The sequence below is a fragment of the Cetorhinus maximus genome, chromosome 15 (assembly GCF_964194155.1).
Source record: "Cetorhinus maximus chromosome 15, sCetMax3.hap1.1, whole genome shotgun sequence".
NCBI lineage: Eukaryota > Metazoa > Chordata > Chondrichthyes > Lamniformes > Cetorhinidae > Cetorhinus > Cetorhinus maximus.
Genome location: NC_135893.1, coordinates 15,784,265 through 15,805,433, shown reverse-complemented (window position 1 = coordinate 15,805,433; position 21,169 = coordinate 15,784,265). Strand labels below are relative to the sequence as shown.

Here is a 21,169-nt window from a genome sequence, read left to right as displayed (position 1 = left end):
GCTTGATCAGTGCCAGTGCTGCACAGAAGGGGTTTGTCATCCAGTGCAGTAAGAGGATAAATTATCTCATCCGTGCAGCCAAGGTATGGCAACCATCTTGTCACTCTAAATTCACACACTCAAGCCCATCACACATTCACTGACATCTCACTCACTGCCAGTCCTTGGGACATCACCACCCGTTCTCACACACATACCCTCACATGTCCATCTGGCCTCATCTCCACTGGAGACTGCCCCTCAGCCCTCACCATCTTGAGGCCACCTGCACAGATCAACATGTGCCCCCCACACAACCCCTGGGTTACCCTCCTTCCCCAGGACAGCCCTCATCCTACAGCCTCTTCCCTTGTCTGTGGCCAGTTCTACCCCTTTGCCAAGCAAGCCCTAGCCCTGCAGCCATTGAAAAGTTACCCACATATGGTTGATCTGGTAGGTAGATACCTGCCGTGTGGTGTTCTCTGTAAAGCCTGGTGCTGATGACTGCGGGTGCTGACTGAAGCAGGATAGGCAAACAAACCTTGAAGTCCCGAGCAAAGTGCAGGTCATTTATGTGATGTTGTGAAACATGTTGACGTGTTTTTCCACTGATGTGGACGGATGATCCAGCAGGGGGCATGATTCCTGCAGGCTGGCCTAATAATGATATGCCGATGTATTACAGTGAGGTTCCTGATGTCCGATGGTGGGAAACGTGGCCTCAGTGGGCTGAGCGGATGATCACAAACTGAAACTAATTGCGCCATATTGTCTGCTCACACCACCGAACATGCCCAACGCCAGCGGGCATGGAAAATCCCGGCCTACATCTTTGACCAAGCTTTTGGTCACCTGTCCTAATATAATGTAAACTTGTATTAGTAACAGATCTTTAACATAGTAAAATGTACCAAGGCATTTCACAGGAGTGACACTCACAAAATATCATACCAAGCTACATAAGGAAATATTAGGGCAGATGAACAAAAGCTGGTCAAAGAGGTAAGTTTTAAGGAGCATTTTAAAGGAGGAGAGAGAGATAAAGAAGTGGAGAGATTTAGGATGGAATTCCGTGAGCTTCAGGCCTAAGCTGCTGAAGGAATGGCCACAGTGATGGAGCGATTAAAATCAGGGGTGCATAAGAGACCTGAATTGAAGGAAGGCAGAGATCTTGGAGGGCTGAAGAGCTTGCAGAGGTTCTAGAGAAAGGGGGGAGATGGGGGGGTGGGGTGTCATGGAGGGATTTGAACACAAGGATGGGAATTTTAAAATCAAGACATTGCCGGACCTGGAGCCTGAATGTAGGTCACCGAGCCTAGGGGTGATGGATGAATGGGACTCGTTGCGAGTTAGAAAATGGACAGCGGAATTTTGAATGGGCTCAAGTTTACAGAGGGTGGAAAGTGGGAGGCCGACCAGGAGAATAGTCGAGTTTGAAGGTAAACAAAACCTTGGATAATGGTTTCAGCAGCAGATAAAGTAAGCAAGAGAAGAGTTAGATGGTTGCAGAGGTGAAAAAAGGGCAGGTCATTGCGATGCAGCAATTATGTGGCTAGAAGCTCATCTTGCTGTAAAGTGGGACACAAGGTTGTGAACAGGCCTGTCTCTGCGCTATATGAATATCATAGTTGTGGTTGTCATTGTCCCTTTGTATTTTGTCATGTGAGAGGATTGATCTCAGCATGTGTTCCTCGTCCCAATGTGCAGTGTGCATCCAGGGTGGCCAGCTGCTCCTTCGAGAACCGCGTGGTGCTGGTGTGTGAGAAGATGATGAGTCGCGCCTGTTGGGTCAAATCCAAACACCTCATCCATTCCAAGACCTTCCGAGGAATGACCCTCCTGCATCTGGCAGCTGCCCAGGGCTACGCCACACTGATCCAGACATTGATCAAATGGCGGTAAGCAACAGCCAGGCTCCAGTGATCTACTTCTGTGAGGTGAGGGGCACACGTGCTTCTGCAGTAAACAAGGGCAATAGTGATTAAAGCCAAGTGGATAAGGTATGGTCTAGTGTTGTATCAATACTGTGCTGTTTTGTTTTATTTTATCTTCATAGGCAGCTACTCCTAGTGGGAGCTTGGCTTGAAGGTCCAATAAGGGGCAGTTTTCTGAACAGGAACATTATTGGAGCATAGTCACAGGAGTTTCAGTTTCACTTGATAATATCCCCACCATCCCGGCTGTGTGACTGAGATCGGGAAATATTTCACCATGGGGATTGATTGTTACTGTATTCAGTTGCCTGTGTGCAATCATAGTAGAAGTATTTAGGTAGAGAAGGTTGATTAGAGCAAATTTAGAGTGGTTCTGGCATCTTAATTCCTATATTTATTTAATTACTGAGCAGCGGAAAGCGAGGGTTTTCAGTGGGAATGGGAAGTGGATAGTTTCTTTATTGGGTGGCTGAACTACTAGACCTGTTTAAAGCCCAGATAGCGAGCTAATAATATACCCATAAGTTACACCTGATGCTTGTGAGTGAAAGCAGACTAATGAGGTGCGGAGTGCCATCCTTTTGAGTCCATGGAAAAGAATGATGAGGGCTGATTTAACCACAGTGAGGATGGAGGGAGAAGGAAGAGGGTGTGGGAAATAAAGGAAAGCTCAGAGAAGCAATGGCCACAGACGTGTTGAATGGAGAGACAAGGGGAGAATATGACAGAGAGAGAGAGAGAAAGAGATGGGAGATCAGAGATACGAGAGAGGGGTAGCTCATCTGACAAAAGGTTTATTTCATGTCCCTCACCACAAGAGAAATCTCGGAAGAATATTTTAGAGCGAAATCCTTCACACACCCTTGCTAATAAATTGTTAGTAAACTGGCTCGTGATGGGAAATTGCTCCATTAACAGCTTGTGTCTGTTCTTCCACAGTGCAAGACATGCAGATAGTATTGACCTGGAACTGGAGGTGGATCCATTAAACGTTGATCATTTCTCCTGCACACCCCTGGTAAGTGAAATGTTACCTCTGTTTAGAAAGTATGTGGGAGAGTGTTTTATGCGCTCACTGTAGCTGCTCAATCTGTATCAGTCTCTGATAGCTAAAATTTTGAAAAGCTATTTTAAAAGGTTACGATTGAATTTGCACTGTCGCTGACCTACATTGGCCCCCAGCCCAGGAAGCCTCAAATTTTAAATTCTCATCCTTGTGCTCAAATCCCTCCATGTCCTCTCCCCTCCCTATTTCTGTAACCTCTTCCTCTAGCCCTACATCCTTTGAGATCTCTGGACTCCTCCAATTCTGGCCTCTTGCTCATACCTGATTTCCTTCACCCTCATCATTGGCGACCGTGCCTTTATTTGTCTAGGCCCTAAACTCTGCAATTCCCTCCCTAAACCTCTTTTATGACTCTTCTTCAAACCTACCTGTTTGACCAAACACTTGTCCTAACATCTCCTTCTGTGATTTGGTGTCAAATTTCATTCCTGCGAAGCACCTTGGGATGTTTTACCACATTAATGGCCCTATATAAATGCAAGTTGTTGTTATTCCCTTGACATCAGAGTGCCAACTCCTAGGAGCACAGGATTTGTGTAGCTGCTGGCCACAAGCTGGATGTAAAACTATTGGGCAACGCTAGAAATGGCCTTTGCAGTTGCTGATTTTAGCAAGACCTGCCAGATTCACACGTGTAGCTGACTGTGCGTTAGGGAGCTGGTGTTACCAAAAAAAGTCACATTCTGTGCAGAAGCAGCTAATGTCTCCACATTGTGTTGGGTTAAAACTCATTAAAGAAAAGAAAAGCTTGTATTTATATCAGGTATTTTATGACCTCTAAGAAAGATTGCATCAGCTTGTCAACATTGGAGAAGGTGCAGCTGCAAGTGAGAGCCAATTCTAATTTTTACTTTTAATTAATTGTTCACTTTAGCAGGAAGGATGTGAAATAATAAAATAATTGGTCCTCTATTTTCAACCAGATGTGGGCTTGTGCATTGGGGCACACTGAAGCAGCTGTTGTTCTATACAAGTGGGACCACCGAGCTCTCTCCATCCCTGATTCACTGGGTCGTTTGCCCCTGACAATCGCCCGTTCAAGAGGGCACGTGAAGCTGGCAGAGTATCTGGAAGAACTACAGAGAGAAGATGAGTCACAGCTCCCCAGCCTCCCCCAGACACCTGGAATGGTTTGCTCTCCCATTGCAAAGTCGGGGAGTGATGGCTGGATTGGACAGTGGAACAGTGGCAGTAACAGCAGTCAGGAGACCCAGAAGAATATCAGCACATCTCCTACCACAGGTGCACTTTATTCATTTCGACATGCATTTAGCAATCACTACTTGGTGTGTTTGAGGCCATGTGTCTTTTTTTTATCCTAGTGAATTTTGTATGAGTCAAAATCAGGATGTTGCGCCAGGGAATGGAACAATTCTATTTTAAGAACCTTGTGTTAGCATTAAAACTCCCCAGGTGTGATTAACACAGATCTGACACAAAGCAAATCTCTGTTCATTATAACCCATGAAACATGTCCAGGGAAGGTACAGCATGCATTAGATAAGTTTCCTTTCCACTGCCCGTTGAACACGCCGGGCCAGTTATAACACAGGTTAGATACAGAATAAAGCTTCCTCTCTTCTGCCTTAACAATGTGTCTCAGCCTCTAATGAGTGTTTTCTACCTATCAAAGTGATATATTTTTCATTCCCAGCATCAACCATCCTCTGATCTTTCTGAGTAACATAATATACAGATTTTGTCTGTTGCCCAATGCCCATTAGGACCAAATTGCAAATTTGCATCATATAGAATCTTTACAACCAGCACAGAGGAGAGAAGAGGTCTATCTCCTGAGCCTAAGCTAGACTGAAACCTTTGTTAATGAGGATATGAACTCTCCTGTTTGCTCTGCAATCTCTGAGCTATCACCCTCCTGCTTCTGAGGTAGCAGATGGTCTGTTGCTCTGTTTCTGCCTGCCTAATGATGATTTCTTCCTTTGGAGATGCACCATATCTCCGTGTGGCTCACTCTCAGAACACGGAGATTAAGATTAGCGATTCAGAATGTTCCCAATCTGCCCAACCTGGTCAAATGGCAAACAGACCAGGATGGCATAAATACCAGGAAGATACTGCTAGGGTCAGTCCCTGCTCTGTGATATGTTAACTGAATCTCAACTCAGGGTAACAGTTGTATGAACATCAATTGACATTCCCCAGTGAATATCCTCTGCCGCTTAGTAGGCTCATGAGGTACATGATGAAAGGTCACCTGGGTGAGGGAATGGAGGGTAGTCAGGGCCTTTATTCCACATCCTAGCAACCAATCAATGTCCCAGTCTGATGAAACACTCCAATGATGGGATTTGACCTCTGGGTTGCCAGGCTTTGATTAGCACACCTTTATAAGAAACATATGTGAGGCAGCCACCTTTGAAAGCCATACATAGAGCTGCTTTAGGTTGGGATCAGCCATAATCATATCAATGCACGAATAGGCCAGAGGAGCTGAATGGCCTCCTCTGTTCTTGTGTTTCCATGGGTCCCATTTGCCAAGTGCCCTATGAAGGTTATAATTGATATCCTTTCCCTTTGTGATATGCTTTTCCCTCAATTCATAATTCCCCATTCCATGTATGATTCATATCCAATGTTTAGAAAATGTAGCCATAGCAATAGTAACTGCTCTTAAACTAATTACCTGAATTATACTTCATGAAAGGGTGGTGGAAGCAGATTCAAGGGCCTGAATTTTTCAGGCGGCGGGTGGGCTCAGCGGGAGTGGATGGGGAAGGTCGCAGAGCCAATCGCTGCCTGCGATTGGCTCCACGCCACCACTTTATGCGGGCAGGCCAATTAAGGCCCACCCAGCGTAAGACACGAGCCATAGCGCTTAGCGCTACCTGTGCTGGCGGGGGGAGGAGGGAGAGTCAGGGCCAGTGCTCTTTCGTGCATGCGATATTGCAATAATTAAATAAAAGGAGAAAAAGTTTAATTAAACATGTCCCCTCGTGGATGAGGTTTCCTAAAAAACGTGAAAGTCACTTGGCCTTTTCGCCTGACTGCCAACCTTAAGGTTGGACGGGCAACGTTAACAATTACATTAATTACTCCCTTAATGGTTTTAATAGGCCGTTTACATATCTGTGGGCACGCAGCCGACTCTGACGCGCACCCGCCGAACAAAACATTGCAACGTAAGCGTCATGACGTCGGGACGCACCCTCGATGTCATCGCGCGTCATTGTACACTTCGGTGTGTCGAGCTCGACCCCGCATGCCGACTGAAAAATCCTGCCCAAGAATAACTTTGAAAAGGGAATTGGATAAATACATAAAGGGAAGATATTTCTTGGCATATGAGGAAAGAGCAGGGAGCTAGAACTAATTGGATAGCTCTTCCATGATGGACCGAATGGCCTTCATCTGTTCTGTATGATTCTATAATTCTACGTGAAGCATTTTTGAAATGTCTTTAAAAGATACGGTACGAGGTAAATAAACACAGGGCTTTCTTTATTGTATCAGATCTTAGGCGGCCGAGATCGGAATCCCTGCAGTGCCATGGAAATGACAGCCAGAGGGACCTCCCAGCTTCCAAGAAACACAAGCTAAACACAGAACACTTCCACTCCAGGCAAGACAAATCATCACCCCAGCCACTAAACCTGGAGCAGAAGAACACCGCCAAACTGAGCTCCAGCCCGAGGCAACCATCCCCCGATGCAATTGATTCCAAAATGGAGAGGAAGAGTCCCAGGGAATCTTCCCAACATACCTCAGAATTCCCTTTGCCCCTTACCTCCGGATGCAGGAATGTTGGGAACCAGACAAGTCCAAAGTGGAGCCAGAAGGAGATTTACGTTAGTGTGGCAGCACAGACTACGACAGGGCAGCCTGTGGTGATAAGGAAAGTCTCAGGTCTCAGTGCTGGGTCTATTGCTCACAGGATACAACAGAAGCAGGACATCAGCGTTCTAATGTTATCAGAGAGGGAGATGGTGGATGCAGAATTGCTATCGTACAAGGAGAATGAGGAGTGTTTTCAACACATGGATGATTTGCAGGTATGACTTGCAGAATAAGGAGCCTTCGACTGCAAAGAAATGTTTACCCAATTTATTCTCCAATTTTCTTACGCGCATCTTTTCCCAGGAAAAGGTTACTCTTGCTGTGGATGCCAGGAGCCCTTACCAGAACCATTCTTTAGCAGAGTGGGCTAGAACCAGGAGGGGCCCCTGTTTCAGGTACTGGTCTGTGTCAAGTTGGCTGATTTCAGCTGGGCCAGTGATTGTTGGAGTGCTCATGCTGGCTTCGGTGGCTGAGCCCAGGAAGGGAAATAAGAGCAGCCAGCCCACCAACTCCTGATCCCCGCCCAGTCATACCTGCTGGAAAGTGTGCGTGTGCATGGATGACGGGATCAGATTTGGTGGATAATCCTGTTGTCTCGGCTGATGAGTGAAGAATGGCCATTCAATCAAGGAAGGCTGCTAGCAACTCTGGGAGTCGTACCATAGCATGAGTCAGCACTCAGGAGAAAATGGAGTGTGGGGGTTACATGCAGTTCTGTTGTGTATGTGTAAAGTATATAATATATATATAAATTACTGCATTTGCTCGTGGCCTATTTTATATTGTAGATATTAGGTCACATGATGCAGGATATCATAAAATATAACATTGATTAGCAATATTTTTGAAAGCCCAGTTCTCAGAAGAATATTCTGAAAGATTCTTCAACAATTGAGTTGCAAATGCCAGTGCCCTTTTCTAGTCTTCCAAAGTCCTAAATTAAAACGTTAAAACCATGATGTTAGGGGAACAAAGGAAAATATACTTAATTTTTATTTACTTTCTCAGGCTAATATGATGTCCTTGGCTGAACAGATCATTGAAGCAACACCAGACAGGATCAAACGGGAAAATTTCATCCCTATGGAATTTCCATTGTCCGAGCGAGGGGACATCCCCAGTGTGAACACCACCTTGAGCTGGTTGGCCAGTTATCTGGCGGATGTGGACCATTTACCCAGCTTATCTCAGCTTCGGTCAGTAACTCAGGGAACCTTCAGGTATTGTTAATGAATCTGGGCAAAAGTCCATTTCGCAAGACATCAATAAAAATTCAAAGTAGGGGAGGGAAGAGGAGATGATTCAAGAGGCAATAATGAGGTGATTGTCGAGCTCAGGTTTTTGACTGTAGGAGGAGGAGACAGAGGGAGGTGAGCTGAGTTCCACAGATTTAAGATCCTGGTACAAAATAAGTTCAGAGTTGGAGAGGAAATGACAATGAAGATTGATTTCCACATGGTGAACTTGTGAGGAGAAGGAAGACTATGTGGAATGCTGTACTTGGAAGTTAGGTGGAACAAGAGAGGAAGGTTGAGAGCTTGGAATACGTAGCACCAGTCAGTTTCTAGCTGCAGGGTTGTTCTTTGTTAACTATAGTTCACCCACTTCAAATGTGTAATGTTGGACCAACTGCACTGTTATGGGGTTAGCAGGTTAAAGTTGAGTGTCCAACCATTCCTACACTCCACACTCAAAATGGGCATTTACTGTTTGGCTCACTGCGGATGTGACTTGCCTCAGCCACTTGGAGAAAACACTCAAGAAAAAATAGATGTACATTTATATACTATCAGGACATCCTAACATGCTTTATAATCAATGAAGTTGTTTTGAAATGCAGTCACTGTTGTAATGTAGGGCATTGCAGTGCTCCCTGTAGGAACAATGGTCAGGTCACTATAGTTGTCCTCAGTGTTGCTGGGTTATGGAAGGGGAAAATTAGGCAGAGTTTCCACTCTGATCCCTAACTACCCTGCAGCTTCCGCTGTTTAGACATTGGTTAAAGGCAGGAGCTAGCTTAGTTGACCATCTGGTATCAAAGACCCATACTTTGTTTACATATGCATTAAAGAAGTCCTCCTTTTAAGATGTGTCCTCCTCTCCGTTATCAATACCGTCTACTTCCATCTCCATAACGTTGTATATCTCTCTCCTCAACTCATCTGCTGCTGAAACCTTTATCCATGGTTTTATTACCTCCTTGTTTGACTATTCCAATGTTCTTCTGGCCAGCCTCCCATCTTCCACCCTCCATAAACCTCAGCTTTTCCAAAACTCTGCTGCCAATATGTGAACTTGCACCCATTCACCCATCACCCCTGTGCTCACTGACCACATTGGCTCCCAGACCAGCAACGTCTCAAGTTTAAAGTTGCTTTCAAATCACACTGTGATCTTGGCCTTCCCTATCTTTGTAATCTCTTCCAGCCCCACAACCCTCAAATATCTGCACACCTCCAATTCTGGCCTCCCGATTTCCTTCACCCACTTGTGTCTTCAACTGTCAAAGGGATAAGCTCTGGAATTCCCTTCCTTAACATCTTCACCTCTTTCTCCTCCTTTAAAATGCTCCTTTAAAATTTTCCTGTTTGACCAGACTTTCATCTGCCCTAATATCTCCTTATGTGGCTTGGTGACAAATTGTGTCTGATTACGCTCCTGTGAAAGGATGTTTCACTTTGTTAAAGGTGTATAAATGCAAGTTGTTGTTGCTAACCTGGTTCCTTGCTGAAAGTGTTGCTGTCAGTTGATATGAAAGGTGATAGATACCTTGTGCACTCACAATTGTTATGACCAGTTCCCGAGCGAGGTCCCCCAGTTTGCTATGATTCCGGACGAGGTACCCCAAATTGTTATGCTCCCGGGTGAGGAGGGATGAACTGGCTTCCTTTCTTTATTCAACCCCCACGGTTGGTCACAACAACAAGGTTAATTTAAAAAGGATCCCTTCTCGTGGATATTTTTTCCGAGTCCAAGTGTATTTATGTCTTAAAAGGAGTCAATTTAATCAGGCTGCCTTGAGTCAAAGAAAGAGTGAGTTTATTAGTTACTAAATGCGCGGAAAAATAATAAAAACGCAACACACATACACACAGATTAGAAATGAGAAATTGAGCCCAAAAATAAGAGTTAAAAGGATATACGAGTCAGTCCTTTAGCTTGTCTGTGAGGGGTAGATGGTGAAACTTTGCAACAGTTAAGTTAGGGTGATTCCAGTAAGTGCTGACTTTGGCAGTTGAGCAGTTGGTTTGAAGATTCTTGGTTCTGCAGGTTAGCTGAAAGGAGTTGTCCTGTTTCATTTTCAACTGCGGCTTTGCTGACTTGTGACTTACTTCCAGCAATCAGAGAGAAAGAGTTTTTTACCTGCAAGCACAATGATGCCCAGTTGGTGTTCTTCACAGCACACACACACACACACACCAGAACAGAACACTAGACTAGCACACAGAACAAGGGTTGCAGCTGGCTTTTTAAAACCCTTTTCCTTATGTATTCCTGGAAGGGAAGAAACAAACGTGTCTTTTGCCCAGATCTGTTTTCTTTTCAACTCAGTTCATATTCACAGTTGGGATATAACTCAACAGAAGATGGTTTCGGCTGAGATGGTAATCATTTTCCATTATCTCTGCAACTGTAGGAGATTAACAGTGCAGTTTGCACTGTATCTTTTTCTTTGAAATGCCTCTGTCTGAAGTAGCCGTGTCGCACCTTTTAGGTCCAAAATTCTGTTCTCTCTGAACTAGTTGGTCAAGTAATCCACATAGGAATTTTCCAGCAAGTCTCAGCTAGCTTTTACTTGTATGTCCTTTAAAAAACATGTCTTACTTAAAAGTTCAATATGTCCACAAGTAATTTGGGGCTAGGATCTACGGTCATGACACAATGTTGCTCATCATCTTTACCTCCCTTTTTATGTTCTAGGTCTTTGTACAGCGAGCCCTTGACTCCTCCCTCTAACGCAAGCCAAAGCCCTGCTTTGTCACCAAACAGCGAGGCTAATTTTGAGAAACCCACTCTCCCATCAGCAGCCGATTGGTCTGAGTTCCTGAGCGCATCAACCAGTGAAAAGATGGAGAATGAATTTGCCCAGCTGACCTTGTCAGATCATGAGCAGAGAGAGCTGTACGAGGCTGCCAAGTTGGTGCAAACCGCCTTCCGGAAATACAAGGTTAGAGGCGCTGTCCTCACATAGGATCAGCATGTGAGTTGCAGCGAACAAACTTGTCATGTGTCCGTGTGTCAACTTGTGTCAGCCGTGGCTCAGGGGGTAGCACCCTCGCCTCTGAATTAGTAGGTCATGGTTTCAAGGTCCACTGCAGGTACTTGAGCACTTAGTCTAGGACAACACTCCCAGTGCCAGTACTGAGAGGTGCTGCACTGTCAGAGGTGCTGTTATCAGTATCTCAGGTTGACATAAAAGATCCCATAGCACAATTCTTAAAAAAGAGCAAGGTAGTTCTCTTCTCTGTAGCCAATATTTATCCCTCAACAAACATCTCTCAGTAAACCAGATTATCTAGCTATTATCACACTGCAGTTTGTGGGACCTTGCTGTGCGCAAATTGGCTACTGTGTTTCCTTCATTGTAACAGTTAATTTCTGGGTTTCAAGGGCTCAGTTTCCCTGTAGGACATTCCTGCAGCATTACCACCTCTGGGGCTGAGATGTGTAATATCAGCTGTGTGTGCTGTTTATACTCATTACCTAGTGACCTGCACTGGTAAGTGCATGTGTGTTGACATTGGCTGAGGTACAGGAGTGGGCTAATTTGTGATATCCTCCATGTTTAATCTGCAGTTGAGACACAAATTGAGGCAAGGTGGGTATACTGGAGGGTTTCTTGTGCCTGTGGAACCCCTTTCAGGAAAAGTGGGGCGAAAGATTGTCAAAAACATGAATAACAGGTATTGATATACAAAAACGGCAGAAGGGTCGGTTGGTGAATTCCTGGTGAATGAACAAAAAAAAAAATCAGGGACACAGATTTCAGGTGATTGGCAAAAGGCAACAGGAGGAAACAAATTTTTTTACACAGTGAGATGTTATGATCTGGAAAACACTGCTTGAAAGGGTGATAGAAGCAGATTAAAGATTAACTTTCAAAAGAGAATTAGATAAATTTTTGAAGGGGAGCATATTACAGGGCTATCGGGAAAGAGCAGGAGAGTGGGGCTAATTGAATAGCTCTACCAAAGAGCTGGCACAAGCCTGAATGCCCTCCCTCTTTGCTGTATCAGCCTTTGATTCTAAAAGGAAGTGTGGAAAGTCACTGTTGTTAATATCATGTTTTCCAATTTTTTAGGGACGTCCTTTCAGGGAACAACAGGAAATGGCTGCTGCTGTCATTCAGCGCTGCTACAGAAAATATAAACAGGTAAAAATTAAATGTGACACTTTGCATGTTGTGGCGGAGGCACCCACGGAGCAGCATGGTCAATCCGCCCATCTGACCTCAGGCTGCTTTACTGGAACCGTCACTGAGTTAGTGGGAGAGGGGGTATTAGTCAGGGTTCCCCGCCCACCGCCCCCCACTTCCTTAGCCATGATGCCCGTCATGGGGCAATAGCTTGTCAACAATTGCTGTCTGGCCTCGACATACAACCACCCAGGTAGGGTCGATGGTGGGTCACTGCAGTGTCTGTAAAATCCAATGTTAGCATGGAAGTAACACCTTCAGGAGTGTGAGGGTAATGGGAAGAAACATTGTTGGCGGGGGGGATGGGAAAAACGTGCCAAAAAAAATCAGATTGGCATGTGCCAAGTGTTGTGCTGGGAGTTTCCACAGTTTCGGTTCTAGTAACACTGGTAGATCTGACACTCGGCTTGTGGACATTAACCTTTGTTCAGAGTTAAAATACTGTTTGAAAATTGGCTGGATTTCAATTTGCAGTTTTTTTTAAATGTTGAGAAAACTTTTGTGAAATGGCCAAAGCCAACACCGAAAGAAGACAAGGTGAATCAAGCAGTAACAGTGGCTAGCTGACCTCAAATTTGGGACTACATAGCCTGTAGAGCACAAGCGAGGAAAGAGTGAGGGAGGGGCAAGGAGTTCTACAGATTACAGGTCCTGGACAAGGAGTTTGTGTAGCAGACGGTGAAACGTGTCTCACTTTCAATACACTTGAGGTAGAAGGATGGAGTGTGTGAGGCAGAATATGTGCAGTTTCGGGAACGAAAGAGCAAAATTCAGAAGAAAAGTGAGCCGAACAACATTAATAAAACTGGAAATCAAAACATTTGCAACACAGGAAAGTGGGTGGCTTGAAGTGATTTTAATTTTTCTTCATGAGGGACTAAAAAGTGCTCATCTATTGACGTACTGTTCTACATCAGAAAAAGAGTCTCCCAACTTGCTAACCCATCTGGCCCTCAGTAATTACTTGCACCACGACGGGAGTTTACTGTCACACTTCACTGAGTATGTCACATTGCATCTCTTTGGGTATCCTGAGAGCTCACCTGTTTTGCAATGAGGAGTACATCAATAAATCCAGCTCCAAACAAGCACCAACTTTAGACTGAGACTAAGCAGTTCTTCCTGTTCCCAATGCAGTTGAAAACTTTCGATACATGCACACACAGGGGGCAGAGCCTGCACAACACCAAGTCAGCAGGAACAACCCCCTGACCTGATTCCATTGGAAGGAATGAAAGAAGTCTCACTTTTTTATGCCACCCTGCCCAAGCTAAACGTTCTGCTCATTGTTACATGTGCCCTGCAGTTCACACAAGACACTGTTCAAACACGAGCCCAGTGAACATTGGATGATGCAGTTGATTGGACTCCGTATGTTCACTTTCTCAAATGTGGCTTCAAATCCACATTGATGGGATGAAGCTCTCTGGCTGTAAGCTAAGATGAGTTGGACAGAATCAATCCAGCTCCCATGCATAAAACTGCCCTGAATTGGTGTAAAATTGGCAGGGGGTTGGGGGGGTGGGTGATCTTCATGAGATTGGTGCTGAGGCACATTGTTGGGGCAAAAGCAGAGGGAGTTTTTACTCTGCATCTAACCTGTGCTGTGGCTAATCTTGGAGTACTTGACAAGGCAGGGTGGAGGGAACTTTACTTTGCATTATTGGGTTAATGGGGTAGTGTAGAGGGAGCTTTTCTCTACATCTAACCATCCATATCTCAGATGTAGATGCTGGGTGTTGGAAGTGTTCCATTCCCAAACACTAACACCCATCATTTTCTTTGAGAAAATAATTCACAAAAACTGTAAAAAAACACTAAGCCTGGCTTAGTTCCAGTTACACAAATCATGCAAAACAGATGGCAAGAGAACCACAAGAGGAGCAGCATTGGAAACTAATATGGATTAACTCCTAATGACGGATACTGGCATATCCTGATGCTGTTAATCAGTATCTCTTCTGAAGCCCACTCGGTTTTCACAGCTCACTGATACTCTGGTAAGAGCCCAGATCCTGCTGTTACCTATGATCTCCAACTTTCTATCACAACCTGCCTTGTCTCTCACTATTTCATTGAGGCTACTTTGGTTAATGCCTCTCCACTTTCTTCCATGCACAACTTATACACCAATACCTCTCTGCATTCTCATTGTCTTGAATTCAAGACACAATGCACTGTCTTCTAGCCCTGAGGATATTTCCAAGCATCTCAGAAGTGTAGTTCCATCACCCTCTACCATTTCTTCTTCCTACAATCAAGTTTTCAAAAACTTCAATCTTGGTGCCATCTAAGCCCTATTCCCTGATTTGTTTTTGTATTCTTTCCTGCTCAGTTCAGCCCTGCCTGTGTCCTCTAGAACTTGACCTTGGACATTTCATTCAGGTTTCTTAATAAAAAAAAATAAAATTGGCTTCTGCTGTCTACTTTTCACCTGAATTGATATTATTTGGTTAGATCCTTAGATGTGAGGAGTTGGGGGGTGGGGGGAGGAATTTTGACCTATCGCCTTGGGCAGAAATCTTAGGGATCTAGTGGAATGCTGGTTTTACACTCCATCCATGACTGGCTTCAACAGAGAGTAAAATTGGGCAGGTGTGAAAACTAATGTTTTACCCGATCCATTCAGTTCAATCTGCTCAGGTTTTAAAGGCAAGGAAAATTAAAGGTTATGGAACCAAGATGGACCAGTCATGATGTAACTAAATGACAGGACGAGCCTGAGGGGCTGAATGGTCTTGTCCTGTTCCTATTCGGTATCTGACAAAGGGATGGTGAATTGCGAGGCAGCTTCAGAGTACTGAAGGTCAACCATGTTTACGTTTAAAAGTTAAAGATTGCCCTCCACAGATCCATGTCCCTCCCTGACCCTCGCCGCCTCTCCAGCACCCCCGCCCCACTTCTCTTCCTTTCAGACCCTCCTTAAAACCAACTTTTTTGAATTTCTGGTCACTCTATACTGATCATTCCTTCTTTGGCTAAACATTACTGTTTGATGGTGCCTCTAGGAAGCACTTTCGGGGTGTTTTCCTAAATTAAAGATGTTGTATTGGTGTAGCTTGCTGTTGTTGTTGTGTCCCAGCACCGATTAGGACAAGCTCCCCTCTTGGATTGAAGGGTTTTTTTTTTTCCTCTGGTACTAATGTTCAATTGTATTCACTTTGCAAGCTTACATGGATAGCCTTGAAGGTAATGCAGTTACACAAATGGAATTTTGTTCTCATTCATTGTGCACTGCTGTGATATTCAGCTAATTTTTTGTAGGTCACTAAGCGACCAAGCATTATAAAGCAGTATTTGGGCACAAGCTTGTCTTGCTATTTTTTAATGAAGCTTTTAAGTTGTGAGCACCATATTGAGATCTCTGAAGGCAGTGGAGTTTGGGTTGCTACGTGCTGTCTCCATATGCCAAGCAGAATCCTTCCAATCAAATCAAAATGTTCCATGTGAATTATAATTAAAATCAGATTAAGCAATTTTATTTTGTGTGAGCCCTTCTCACTTTTCTTTATAAGGTGCAGGGGAGATTTATTATAATGGTATCAGGTATGTGGAACTTCATTTATGTGGAGAACTGGAGAAATTGAGCTTGTTCTCCTTAGAGTAGAGAAAATTAAGGGTAGATTTAAACAAAGCATTCAAAATTATAAAATTACATACATGTAATAATATAGAATTTATATCACAGAAACAGGTCATTAGGCCCAATTGTTCCATGCTGGTGTTTATGCTTCATTCAAAGCTCCTCCTAGCCTACTTCATCTTACTCCATCAGCATAATAATTGTGCTGCCGTGGAATAAATAAGCAGAAATTGTCTTTCCTGTCACTCCTTCTGCCCTGTGCTTCCAAATGTGTGTGGGAGTAGAGCTGGGTTTCACTACCCTAGGGCACTGTGTGTATGCACAGTTAGTCCAGCCATCTTCTGTGTGGATTGCAGCAAATCCTTCCTGTTCACTGAAGCCATCAGACACCATGGGGCAATGTGTGTTTCATTTTCATTTTAAAGGGACATGTTGCTTTGTAAACAGGTGTGGGAGTGAGAAAAAAACCCCTGTGATGTGCCTGCCCTTGGATCATCATAGAATGATTCAGCATAGATGGAGTCCATTTGGTCCATCTTGCCTGTGCCAGCTCTTTGTAAAAGCATTCCAGTTAGTCCCACTCCTCTGTTCTTTCCCAATAGCCTTCCAAATATTTTCTTTTCAAGTATTTATTCTTTTCCCTCTCAAAAGTTACAATTGAATCTGCTCCCAGCATGCTTTCAGGCAGTCCATTCCAGCTCATACACAACTCAAGGTAAAAAGAAACATTCTGTTCATCTACGTACCGCCACCCCCCTCCCTCTCCCCCACCCCCACCTACCTCTCCCTCCACTCCATCCCCCAGTTCTTCTGCCACTTATTTTAAATCTGTGTTTTCTGGCTACCAATGCTTCTGGCAATGGAAACAATTTCTCCTTATTTACTGTATTAAACCCCCTTCGGAATTTGGAACATGTTAAATCTCCCGTAAAGCCTTTTCACTCTGAGAAGAACAAATCCAGCTTCTCTAGTCGCTCCAACAAACTGAAGTCCCTCATCTTATTTGAGCACCATTCAAGTAAATCCCCTCTGCATTCAATTCTAAGGCCTTGACATCCTTCCTAAAATGCAATCTCAATTTGGACACAGTACTGCAGCTGAGGCCTAACCAGTAATCATGAGTGTCTTGGTGTGATATGAAAATGACCTCTCAGTGTGGTGGGGCTAGTGCTATTTGTACCTAATCGTTTTACAATGCAAGGATTCTTGCACAACTACATGCACCTGCTGCCATTGAAGAAAATGCTAAACCAGTGTTCCAGGAATCATCAATGATGTGAGTTTTGGTGCCTCCATACTCTGGGCTCTGATAAACCATAGTTATCAGCATATAGGATAGGGGTTTCTAACCTTCCCAGATTGTCCCGGAGTCTCCTGGAATTAAAGATTAATCCCCCGGAAAATGCTGTGAGCAAAACACGGAGAAAATCATAGGAGGGCATTAAAAAATGGTGTGTTTTTTTTTCATTTCCTATGAACACTTTTTGTTTATTAGTTATAAAAATTTTGATGATAAAGATACCTGTTTGACTGGGTGGGATGTTTGGCAGTGAGACGTCATGTAATGAAAGCTCTAGGGATACATCCAAACAGAGTCGGCAATCCGATTATAGACTGAAGTTTAAATTAGGGTTTTAAGCTATATGTGTTTTCTAGTGGGTGGGTGTGGGGGAAGCTTGCAGCCTATATATGTTGGCCAGCTTCATATGTGCAGAGAAACAGTAAATGAGATATTAAAGTCAATGACTACTGATTCAAAGTTAGATACTGCTGATTTGGTTGTTAGCCTATCTTTGTTTTCTCCTCCATTTTTTTTAGGCACTCAGGGAATTGTGGGATATGGAGACAGGGTGGGAAAGTGGAGTTATGGTAGAGGATCAGCCATGTTCTTGCTGGCTGCTGAAGTAGGCTCAGGTCAGGTGCTGTATGGCCTCCTCCTGCTCCTATTTCTTATGTTCTTATTGTTGTCACTATTTTGGCTCAGCCTTGTTAGTAGTCAGTTACTTATTTGAGGTGAGGGTCCTGGAATACTGAGGTTGCAGTGACAGGGGTGACCATTTTAATGGGGGACCCTTCACCACACCCCCACCCCTATTCACCTTTCTCTCCATGGCACCCCCCTCCATCCCCTGCCTCCCTTCCTGACCAGGATCTCCTCTATGCCTCTTTCAGTATGCACTTTACAAAAAGATGACGCTGGCCGCCATCCTGATCCAGAGCAAGTTCCGCAGTTACTATGAGCAGAAGAAGTTCCAGCAGAGTCGGCGGGCAGCTGTCCTCATCCAGCAGTATTACCGCAGCTACAAGGAGTACGGAAAAATGAGGCAGAAGCGAAGGACAGCTGCTATGGTCCAACAGAAAATCAGGTAGGATGTCACGTGTAAACAGAATTCTTCTCTCAGTTTCTTTGGGGTCTAGGACTGAGGCCTCAGCTTTTCAGCAGGGATCTGAACTGAGGCCTCAGCTTGCAATCAGGGGTGTGGGGGTGTGTTACTCCCAGTTGGAATGTGCGCCATTCTCAGTCGAGGGTTTGTTACTCCAATACAGAATCAATGAAACTGCCTTTTCTGCTGTTTGTGTTTTGGTGGTAATGTAGGTAAAAAACATTTTTCTGTTTGGTAAGGGGTTCCTGGGAAATGGCAAACAAATGGAGTCTCATGACCATGGTGCTCCTTGGAGTTCCAACTGTTTATCTTGCAGCCATTGACAAGTGAATCCCATGTTTGCCAGTCAGCGGGTGAAACCCATGGCTCACTGGCGACACTCTAAAGTAAAACCGCCCTAACACAAATGCCTCACTGCATGCTAAGGTGCAGCATTGTCAGGACTAAAGAGAGCTGTCTTTTTTTTCTCTTGGTCTTATTTCAGGAGTAGTCTGCTGACCAAGAAACAGGACCAAGCTGCACGAAAGATTATGAGATTTTTGCGCCGTTGTCGTCACAGGTGAGATGTCAAAGGTCATTCAAAGTCTGCCAACTTTCAAAAAAGTTTTTTTTCCATTTCAATTTATTTTGCATCCAGACTTTTATCTCCACCCAGAACAATATAAGTATAATTTTAAAATCAACCCATTGACATTAGAGAATAAAAAAGAGGAAGAGTTGGAACCTTCTTAAAAGAAAATCTCACTGTGAGGATGGTTTATAAACCTCCCCTTCATGTACACCTCATGTAGGTCTCTGCTGTGAGAATTCTTGCCACAGCACATCAGGTTTTTTAGAGGGTAATGTCACTGTTATTATATTCAACTAATATCATTACACTGGACTCAATGCCCCTGGGTTAGGGAACAGTAAGTCAGGGTTTCTGCTCATGTTTACAGTCCAGTGACCCCTGCAGGAAAGTGTGCACATTTGGATGACCAGATAAGGACAGGATCTGGCAAGAGTGTGATGCCCACCACAGTCAGTGAACTTCGTGATACTTGTTGTCTCGGCTGCCATATGAAAACCATTTGGTTAAGGTTTTATGTGAACCCAAACACTAACATGAATCAGTGCCATTGGGTGATGGGATGGAGTGGAGAGAAGCATTTGAGGATGAGCTATTTTTTGATCAGATGCAGCACTTTGCAGTGACAGAGTGTGTGTCTTGTTGAGTTCCTAATCCCAGTTGTGCCCTGTTTGGCATACTAACCACAGGAAGAGAGGTAAATCCATGGACTTTTCCTGCTAATCCCTCAGACAGGGAAATACTGAGAACATCTTCCTTCACAAAACAGAAGATTCTCACCTGGCTGCACACACACTGTAAAAGCTAACACACATAAGACCCGAGGCACAAATACTAATTTGTACAGGCCAGACACTCCCAGTTTTTTCATTCGTGCTGCCCAAATCATGTCGCTGGATCAAGGACCACCAGATTCTCTGTTGCCAATGTGGTCTGTACTACTCTTAAATATTGGCTGCTTTGATGTGCTGAATGTGGAGCTTATACACATGCACAGACATTAGCTTTTGAGACACAAGCCTTGGAATTGAGCTGGGATATTAATTCATCAACACATTTGGATTAAATTCCTCTGTCCAATATTTTAACAAAGCCACTCATTTGAATGAGCTATTTCCTTCATTAAAATATTGGACAAAGAAACTTTATACCCATCCAAGGGTTATATTGTGTAAGTTGAAGGGTACACATTTCATGATGAGGGAATTGTTACCTTTAGTTTGGCGGCAATGATATCTCAGTTGGGAGAACTCTTACCCCAGAATCAGAATGTTGTGTGTTCAAGCCCCACTCCAGAGATTTGATCACAAAATTCAGTGCAGTACTGAGGGAGTGCAGTAGTGTCAGTAGGTGCCACCTTTCAGATAAGTTGTTAAACCAACTTGTCTTCTTTGGCAGAGGTAAAAGCTCATACGGCACTTTTCAAAGAAGAGCAGGGAGTTCTCCTGGTGTCATGGCACATCGTTATTTGTGGGAGTTTGATGTATATGAATTGGCTGCCACATTTCCTATATTACAAATGTAACTACACTTCATAAATATTTGATTGGCTGTTAAGCACTTTGAGACATCCTGAGTTCATGAAAGGCCCTATATGCCCTGTATGCTGCTTTCTTTTCACATTTGATGTGTAGCAAACTGACACCAGAATTGTGAGACATGAATGAGTTGTGCAGTACCAGGCTGACATGTAGCACAGCTGAGCTCCGTGTCTTTCCCCACAACAGATGTTCCGTTGAGATTAAAATTTGAACAGTAAAGAATATTGAGGAATTCTGTGGGGAAAAAAGACGACGAGTTAACGAAATCAAGGGGCCTGTTTTATGAGATCCCTGAATAGGGGAGAGCCTTCACCACCAGCAAATACCCACAAACCCCAGTCAGGGCATGCGCAGTATTCCTCGATGGCTCCAGGTGAGGCTCTAACTTAACAGACCTGGAATAGTTCACCCAAATATGTCTTTGTTTAAAGTGTGAGTAAGGGGAATGCGAGTTCTGGGCACTGAATATGAAGGAAGATTTTGCGTTGATAAACATGGAGTTCAAACATAGCTTTCACAGTGCCGACTCTGCTCCTCGATAAAACCCCCTGGCACTGGGATTCTGAGAGTGGCATTTTCATTTTCCCTTAAACACTTTTTGTTGCGCAAGTAACAAACAGCAGCAGAAATGGGCAGAAATTATGATTGCATTACTTGGAGAATTCAAGCTGATAAACCATACGTTTCAACATAGAACACAATTCCTCTGCCAAGAAGTATCCAAATATTCATTTTTCAGGAGTTTCATTTTCTCTTGCGGTGAACTTGTTCATGTTAGTGTGAAATTTTTGCTACGCCATCTTAACACTTTTGTTTTGTTAATGACTGTTTTCACAAACACTTTTAACTCATGCAACAACTGGGCAACTGAATCCCATTAGTGATTTTTTATTTGTGGGTTTT

General features: G+C 44.0%; 1 protein-coding gene across 1 annotated transcript in view; it reads left to right on the top strand.

Annotated features, from left to right (window-relative positions):
• The window catches only part of LOC144690441 (calmodulin-binding transcription activator 1-like), a 1,084,973-nt gene that overhangs the window by 1,021,666 nt on the left and 42,138 nt on the right, over positions 1–21,169 (top strand). The window contains exons 12-21 of the mRNA XM_078557952.1: positions 1,687–1,877; positions 2,853–2,931; positions 3,903–4,221; positions 6,451–6,989; positions 7,783–7,994; positions 10,696–10,942; positions 12,077–12,148; positions 15,359–15,379; positions 17,946–18,139; positions 18,642–18,716. Of these exons, the coding sequence (XP_078414078.1) occupies positions 1,687–1,877; positions 2,853–2,931; positions 3,903–4,221; positions 6,451–6,989; positions 7,783–7,994; positions 10,696–10,942; positions 12,077–12,148; positions 15,359–15,379; positions 17,946–18,139; positions 18,642–18,716 (1,949 nt within the window). The remainder of the gene's footprint in view (positions 1–1,686; positions 1,878–2,852; positions 2,932–3,902; positions 4,222–6,450; positions 6,990–7,782; positions 7,995–10,695; positions 10,943–12,076; positions 12,149–15,358; positions 15,380–17,945; positions 18,140–18,641; positions 18,717–21,169) is intronic.